The sequence below is a fragment of the Lepidothrix coronata genome, unplaced genomic scaffold (genome assembly GCF_001604755.1).
Source record: "Lepidothrix coronata isolate B3197 unplaced genomic scaffold, Lepidothrix_coronata-1.0 Scaffold46, whole genome shotgun sequence".
In the NCBI taxonomy this organism is placed as follows: domain Eukaryota; kingdom Metazoa; phylum Chordata; class Aves; order Passeriformes; family Pipridae; genus Lepidothrix; species Lepidothrix coronata.
In genome coordinates, this window is record NW_016690226.1 from 1873553 (window position 1) to 1882377 (window position 8825).

At 45.7% G+C, this 8825-nt stretch overlaps 1 protein-coding gene across 3 annotated transcripts in view; it reads left to right on the forward strand.

Moving 5' to 3' along the window:
* The window catches only part of LOC108497338 (galactosylgalactosylxylosylprotein 3-beta-glucuronosyltransferase 1-like), a 28789-nt gene extending 20685 nt beyond the window's left edge, over positions 1 to 8104 (forward strand). For all 3 annotated transcript variants that reach the window (XM_017814881.1, XM_017814882.1, XM_017814883.1), the window contains exons 4-6: positions 836 to 1132; positions 1619 to 1726; positions 4778 to 8104. In XM_017814881.1, the coding sequence (XP_017670370.1) occupies positions 836 to 1132; positions 1619 to 1705 (384 nt within the window). In that variant the 3' untranslated portion in view covers positions 1706 to 1726; positions 4778 to 8104. The remainder of the gene's footprint in view (positions 1 to 835; positions 1133 to 1618; positions 1727 to 4777) is intronic.
* Positions 8105 to 8825: the final 721 nt, after the last annotated feature.

Genomic DNA, 8825 nt, shown 5'->3' on the forward strand with positions numbered 1-8825 from the left:
TGCCTTTACTCCTTGGCTGCCCTTCAGTACTTCAGTTGCAGCCACCACAACAGGGCTGTGCCTCTGGGATCACAGAAGCTTGCCCAGACTTCAGCTGGAAACCTGGCTTTTGTGAGATGCCAAGTCTATTGTAAACTTGCAAAAATCCAGTAAACTCCCTTGTCACCAATTAAAGCCAAACTGTACTAAGCCACTTGAAGTGCAGAATTATGCATCAGAACATATTTCCAGTTCTCAGAATTTTTTAGATCTCTGTTAAGCTCATCCTTTCTTACTTCTTTCCAAATCCTTTCTGACAATTTCAATAAAACCTCACTCTTTCAGGCAGTAGCCATGGACGAAAAAACAAGGTGGGGGATGGGGGAGAAATTGTTATAGATGAGGACAAAGATGGATCAATCATGGGGGGAGATTACTTCCGTGAGGATGAAACTGGAGTGAGTGGCGTTGATAATACAGAGCTAGAAGCCTGATAGAAGTTGTACGTGGCATTTACAAAAATGATAAAATTCTACCAAAAAAAGGAAAAAAGTCCAAATGAGATCAAGAAACCAAAGGTTTTCATTCTTCTGAGGAACTGAACATGAGCACAGAGAAGCAGTGAAGCAGGTGTTCAGAGGATAATGTGCTAAAAAACAGCCTTGTGGCTTTGGAAGCTGTAGCTCTTCAAGCAGTAGTGCTGCCTAGAGCGATGTGCTGCCTAGAGCGATGTGATTGAATGGGAAGTCAACAGGGGAGGACGGGTGCCAGGGAAAGCAGAGAATGGCACACTAATGGGTTGGGACAAACACTGTGGGGTTGAATTCTCACAGCACTGTTTCTTTCCGGCACACAGATGCGCTACACAAGGAGGGTGTCCGTCTGGCCGGTGGCTTTCGTTGGGGGGCTGCGATATGAATCTCCAAAAGTGAGCCCAGCAGGGAAGGTGGTGGGCTGGAAAACCGTCTTTGACCCTAATCGTCCCTTTGCTATTGACATGGCTGGATTTGCTATCAGCATCAAGCTGATTTTGGAGAAGCCTCACGCCAGTTTCAAGCTGGAGGGAGTTAAAGGAGGCTACCAGGAAACCAGTCTCCTGAAGGATCTAGTGACTATGGATGGGCTGGAGCCCAAAGCAGCCAACTGCACGAAGGTGAGTAGGACAAAAAACCTTGAAGATACAATCTCCTTGCTGTGTCCTGGCTGCTTTTACAGCCTCCTGCCCTACTCCTCCACCTTCCACTGTGCCTGCCCTGTGCTGGCACATGTCGGTGTCAAATGGTGCTGGGACAGATGGACAAAGCCTGCCAAATTCTTCACAGATGTGAAGCTCAGAGAGAGCTGAGAAGCGATGTTACGCATTCTGTGTTAATAAAGAACCTCAGATGTACAATTTGTGCCCAGACTGCTTCTCCAAAATCCAGGAGGATTGGTAGAGGTTTGAGTCTTGGGTTTTGATCAAGCATGATTCCTCCTCCTTGTCACTGTTTCATGCACCTGTGAAGTGTCTCCCAGGATCAACCCCTTTGAATCACATCCTTCAAACAGCTGTGAACCCCAGGTTTCTGAATATCCCACCTAATACTCTCATTGTTTCCATGGCATCCAGAACCCTCGAACTCCTTGTATTTCCTTCTAGGTGCTGGTCTGGCACACGAGAACTGAGAGGCCCACTCTGGTTAATGAAGGCAAGCGTGGATTTACAGATCCCAGAGTAGAGGTGTAAGCAAAGAGCCAGCTCCAGGGTGTGAGTACCTTTGTCTTTATTGTTTTTAACAGGACAAAAAATGTGTACCCATCTCCTTATTTATGCTATTATTTCCTCAAAAACTGCATATATGACTGTCCCAGTAATTAACCATGCTACCCTTTGCACAAGAAGTTTCTTACTCATTCAAGACTCCTTGCAGATCACATGGAAGCTTTGCCAGCTTACAGACAGAGAGAAAAGTGGCAGCAGAGTCCTTCAGCTTCACTTAGTATTAAGGACAAGACAAATTCCTTGCTCCACTCTTTCTGCCAGCTCCAAACTCTCTTTAGTGTGGGAGTTGTCCTACAGTGTATGGAAGGAAACCACACTCTTGCAGCAACCTTTTGTCCCAGCAGCCCTGCCACCTCTGCAGTGCTTCATGCATCCACCTTCAGCTTTTATCCTGCGTGAACAGCTGTGGTGTGGGTGCAGCAGGGAAAGGCTGATAGAACGCTTAGACCACCACAGAACAGGAACTGGCAAAGCACAACCTACACAGACTCTCAGTTTGAGGGGTTTGGTACCAACGTTATGAGAGCTAGGAATACATCTGCTGCTGAGGAGAAATAGTGAAGGCACTAGGAAGTGCCTTTGCAGTTCACAGAGCCAGGATCAGCAGAAGGATGGGGGATTATGGCAACCAACACTGGTGAGGGCAGGAACGTATCAGAGATCATTGATATGTTCTTAGGAAGAGCTTGATGAAGAACAGGCTTCAGAGGAGCTATGACCTGCTCTGCCAGGTGCCATGCCCTCTCATCCCAGTGTCTGCCTCTGACAGATTCCTATCCAAAAAGATTCAAAAGAATAAATGTATCCCATTTTGGAGTACCCAACTCTTTCTGAAATTATTCATATCTGTGTCAGGATACAGGATGCTGAATGATTTAGTCCTACTTAGGAAGATATTCTAGGGCTGCTTTCAGTTCTGACCCCAATATACACCTCAGCTCAGCTCTACCAGTGGAAATAAAACTGGCAGCTTTTATACAGACAGGCACGAGTATTTCAACGTCTGCACTGATCTCCTGTGTGCATCATGAGTAGCTGCATACAGCATTTCCACATTGTCTCATCATCTCTGAGTGACAGCTGTACAAAGAGTGCAAAGCAATTCCAGTGCCTGTACACCCAGCAGCAGATGGAAGGGACGTACGTCAGTTGCTTAAACACAGACACCTGGTTCCACCATAGGGACCCTGGGGTAGCCTACCTGGCCCTCCTGTAGGGCACAAACTCTGTACCGTATCTGCCAGCCTTTTATTAATATCTCAGATATCTTAGCAACCCATAAATGATGCAAGACACCTGTGCTTAGGCGGCAGCTCTGCTTTTCACCACTGCTTTTGTGAGATCCACTAGCAGCAACAGGCTCATTTTGCATACTCACCCATTCGAGTCTGCAGTAGGCTGAAGGTAAGATTGCCCAAACTCAGCTTACAAGCACTCAGAATCCGGTTAACCGGTCTGGAATTACCACTTACCTTGCAAAGGATGAGCAGGTTTATAAAATCCCAGATAGATTAGACCCTCCTTGACTAATTGCCAGAGGAGGAGCTGACTGTTCCACTACAGATGCAGGGTACGGATGTGACGTTTCCATAAATGTGCCATTTATGTATCAGCACTTTTGTCCTCAGCGTCTCTCCCAGGCCAAACAGCCATCCTACATGAGAAATGCCACACAGAAGCTATGGATTCTCATGAGAATGGCTCCCCACAAGTCATTTGTTGTGGGAAAGGAAAGCAAACCCTCTGAGAGATAAAGACACTGCCAGACGTTCACCAGCAGGACTTGCATCCTTATCTAAGCCATCCTCTCCGATGCTTTCAAGCAGATTGTTGACTGGGTCAGGCCTGTAGATTTTGAAGGAGCTTTTCACTTGCACTAGCAGTGAATTTGACCACAATACCTTCTGCACCACTGTCTGCCATGTGGGGCAGCTACTCTGACCTGCCAAGTGGGCAGGAGGCATCCACTCCAGGAGACACCTGCAAAGTAAATTGCTTGACTGGGCAGTCAAGCAAAATTGTCAGATTGCCCCTCTTAAAGTTTTAAATTGAGATCTCTGCTGATGGCTATGGTGTTTTGAAGGTCCTTACTATCAAGGCAGCTGAACTCCAGAACTTTGACAGACATGATCTAGATAAGCCAGGGCTGAGGGAAAAAAAAATTGCTTCCCTGGGGATATTCTGTTCTTAGACACAATAGGGAGAATGTTTCCGTCTTTCCCTCACAGCAATTAGTCCTTGTTGAGGATCAGATTGAGCCAGTTAAATCCCAGACTTCCCAGAGCCTTCTTTCCCTTCAAAGCCTGCAGATGTGAACTAGGCAGACATTGCTTGATGCAGGATTTGGCAATCTCTCATAATCTCTAGTTGGGCCACTTGTACGGCTGCTTGCCACAGAGTAACTGAAAGCTATCACAGCATACATCCCTGCCGACTCTACTGAAACACCTTCGAAACACAGGCTTTGGCTTCTGAGAACAGAAGATAGAAATTAATTTCACTTCCTCTTTTTTCTTTGTTAAAGTCCTGAAAAGTATCACTCAAGACTGGTATTATAAAAAACTACCTAGTCTTATTGCTAACATTCATTTACAGGCATCTGAGAGAGAAGAGTGTGCTTAGGTTAACACAGGGATCCTGGTGCCTTGTGAAATTCAGAAACAGAGAAAGTTCATCTGCATTTCAGAGCTCCCAGACAGATTGAACAGGGATCCTCAGATCTCATCCTCCTGCTCTTTCTTTAAAAAAATTATCAAAGAAGTTAAAATAATGATTTTTAAGGGCAGACAAAAAAAAAATCCATCAAAAACTTTATCTAATCCGTAAATAAAATCTCCTGGCTAGGACTCTGTAGTGCAAATAGAACGAGCAGCTCTTCAGCCATATCCCAGCCCAAAGCTGTGCACAGTGTGGCTGAGGAACCTATTTGCTGATGCCTGCCAGGTGTTTGCCTCAGCCATGGGATAGCCCTGTTATACTGTATGTTGTATTGACACCTCTATCTCCTTCTTACCTTACCTTGTGCTTTTTTGACAGAGGCAGCTGGCTGTGATCATTTCTGAAGTTTGTCAGCAACCACAGCAGCTGTGCACCCTGCCTGTTCTGCCCAGCGCTCTGCTCCACTGCTGGAGGATGATAAACACCCCCAAATGTCACCATTCTGATCAGCTTCCACTGCCCAAAAAGGTGGTAATAAGCAGGGACAGAGATTATGTGATGCCCTGCGATCCTCCCCACCCAGGAGAGGAGTGCTTCCCTTCCCCCATGGGCCCTGTACTTCTAACCATTCGTTAAAATTTATTAGATATGATCTTCATTCTCAGCTGTGCCAGCATAGGGGCTGACATCTGGGATGGGTGCAGGTGCCTCCAAAGGTCTCTCTTGCCATATGTAAAACCTGAGCTTCTGTGGTTCAAGAGCAGGAGTTGTCACTAAAGCACAAATGTGGACCTGTTGGCCTGAGGCTGGTATGCTCTCAAACCAGCTTTAAAGCAAAGCTAGCCTGAGAGACTCCCCCTCTGAGGGATGAATTCAGGTACTTACATGGATCAGCCTTCAGTGTTGGAGAGTGATGAAGCACCTCATTTGGGGTTTGGGAGTTCAGAAGCGATCTGGTGCCTACCTGTCAACTGGGATCTTGAACTGTTCCTGCTTAAGGTTGTTTTGGAAAATGCCGTCCCAGATCCCCAGGCACAGAGCCCTCTGGATAAAGTTCCTCTCCTGCTCGGGGAGACCTGGCAGGTACTGTACCTCAAAGGCCATGCCTCCGTGTCTTGCTGCAGGGACCAGAAAGCAAGGGCAAAGATGGATGGACTTGAACATGTTCAAGGCCTAGAAGCCTGCTGCAGCACCATGAGGGGCTCCAGTATTCTCAAATCTTGTACATGGACTTCCTTCCTAGACCTCCAGAGAGGAAGACAACTCTCTGAAGTGGAGGTGGGTGAGAAGTGCTCAGAGAAGAGGAACCTTCAGCCTGCACTCATCTGCTGTGAGAACATCAAGGAATGGGGAGACATCACTGGAAAACCTATCTTGAGCACATACATGAAAATTGAAATAGCAAATGTGACAAGGTTTTCCAATTGAACTTTGAAAGGAGCATGTGGTGCTGTGAAGAGAGAGGAGTCAGTGTCATGTGGAAGGGTTTCCCTTTCCCTCAATAGAACAGGAAAACAGACAGGTGGAAGGCAGCCCACAAAGCAGGAGGTGCAAATGAGGACCGAAGGAAGGATGCACTGGATTAAAAGCACAAGTGTTGGTACCATGTGTGTGCGTGGGGAGTGGTGTTGCTGTGACTTTTCCAGGAAGATTCCCTGAATGACCCAGAAACCCCTTTGAGCATATCTTGAAAACCTTCTTCACTCAGGCCATGAGAAACAAGGCTTTAGGCATTCAAAATACATCAAGGATTTCACAGCTGGGAGAAAGTTATAAGCAACTGAATCATCCCTCACCCAAGAAATTCTAGGCTAGCAGAAAACTTATTTATTTGTTGATTTATTTATACTAGAATTCTTCTCTGCCTATTCCTTGTTTAGTTTTGATTTTTAGCTTAGATCACCTGACATAGTCATGAAGAAAGAATATTACCCACTCGCCTCAAAACAGTAGAGCTTGGTGTTCACCGATGAATGTCATATGTTTTGTGCTCCCTGGGGTTTCTTTAAAATGGTGTCTTAAACTGGCAAAATAATCAGAAGCACAGCAAGGAGGGAAGTACAGTGAAGGAAATTATAGTTCCTTTATGCAAGAGACGTGGGTGGCATCAAGTTTCTGGCTCCCAAGCAATCACTGTGAGGTAAAAACATGAGCAAAGGAGTGCCTCACTCAGCAGATAGTCCCCATGGGATCTTGGGAAGCCTCCATGAAGGGGGCTCTTTGAAGAGTATCTGAGATAGGGAGTTGGTCCATATTCCCTCAGTGGAGAATGAGCCATCATGCATCCCACTAGGAGGGGGCTAAAGTACAGGAGGGGGCAAAGGGGATGAGATGCCTCCCTTCAGAGAGGGAGACAGGAGAAATCAAAGAATAGGCAAAAAATAGAGAAATGGGGACTGTGTTCAGTGAGGCTTAGGCCAGGGTCTGTCTGGATGAAGACACCCAGCAGTACGAGGCCACCCTCTTGGCTGTCTCAGTATGAAGAAATACTGAATGGGCTGAAAAAACAGTGTCTGGTCCCTAGGAAGGTCCTTACAGAGCAAGGGTCTGGCATACTGTCACTGGATAGCATGAAGGAAGCCCAGCATCCACAAAATGCTTTTCACTCTGCATTTCTCAGAGCCTTCTGTCCTGTCCTCTTCAGAAGGTAACAAGGCTTGCACTCCAGTGGGCTTTGCCAACCCATCCTGCCAACAGGGCTCAAAGCTTCTACCCAGCATTAAACCAAGATTAGGTCCCCTTCTTTGTGATTTCAGTGAATGAGCAAGAGTGAGGGAACAAAGGAGTTGATTTATGATCCTCCATTTTCTCCTCTGAGATGGGCAGGGTTTCTGCCCGTATGAACAGGAGGAGGAATGGTAATTAGTTCTCAGGCCTTTAATCTCACACAGGCACTACAATAGGCTTTTGACACTGACAGTGAGAGTCTATACCAAGGATCTGTTCTCTTTGCAACACATACCACCACACACACGTTTTTAGTGAGTTTTTGTTTCTATACCCCCAGAAGAAAGCAAAATTACTATTCCTGTATGTACTACACTGTCAGTTCAGTGTCGGTCAGATTCAGCTCTCAAGACCAGCCCTACCACACCGTCTCCATTCTTGCCCCAGCCTGGCCCTGGGGAGCAGACTTTCTGTGAATCAAGAAGTTCTGTCTGTCACTAAATTGTGCAGAATCAAGACTTTGTATGGACAGCGTGAATGTATGCAGCTGATATTCCAGGCTAGCAGACATTTAGACCTGTTCAGCACAAATGCTCTTCCCTGTAGAGCAGCCTAAGGACAGCAGGGACTGCTGCTAGCCAAGGTGTATCAGCTAAGGGTAGGTGAATAACAGGCACCACAAGCTAAGATGCCTGTTTGTTAGCAGAGATGGGTGGGAGAGCCCAGGAGAGAAGCAGCTGTCAAGAGTTACAGGCTTCAGGGCGAGTGAATGCAGTAAGGAGGGAAGCTGCAGATCAAGCCTGAAGTATTTAAACAAGAGAAGGCATCCCAGTGCCTGGTTTTTACTAGCGTATTAGTACCTGATATTCATGTTCTCTGAGATTCATCCAATTCACCAACCAATGTATATTACTAACCTTTCCTGTTGCAGAAAATAGTAGTGATGAAAGAAAGAGAATGTCAAGAAAGCACTTTTTAAATGGTTATTTATTTATATTGAATGGTACTAGAGCATTATTAAATACAATGTGAATAGTATGATATTGCACTGTTGTCTTGTCTGCAGCGTAAGTCCTTACTCCTTTTCCAGGAAAACACAGCGGACTCTGCAATGGAGAATGTATCCATTTTAGTTATTCTCATTTCAAGGCTCCTCATTTCAGTCTTCATCTGACCAAAATGTTACAAGAGAAAATCAAGCAAAAACATTTCAGGTCCCTGAGACTGATGCCTGCATTATGGAGATATAGAAGAAAGGAGACAGGAGAATATAACCTGAAATCTATAGTCTTATGGCATTGCTAGCTGTCATTTTGGACATGGTGACCATCCCTACTGAGATTGTTCTGCAAAGGTGCTGACTATGACTCAGAAGTGAGTGAGTGGTGGTCAGAACATTGGGCAGGCTGTCAGTTCTCCATCACAAAGGAGAGGGGAAGACAAGCTTTCTCAGTGAAATGTCTATTTGACAGGAAGCCACTGTTGGCTAATCCAGAATCCTGAAAGAAGCTAGCAGATCCAGATCCTGTTTCTAATGCTCTCACTGATTTGCTCGGGCTTTGGGCCAAGGTACATGACATCAGTTATCTGGGTTTTTTAACACCAGCAGGGCACCCACCTCCCAGAAAAGTGGAAGAAGTTTTAAGACTTTTCTGAGGAAGCCTTGCTGAAAATTTAGCACAAGGCAAATTCATATTTGTGTAATAAAAAAAAATCACATTCACAAAGATGCTGCTTAAAGTACAATGTGAAGTTTACA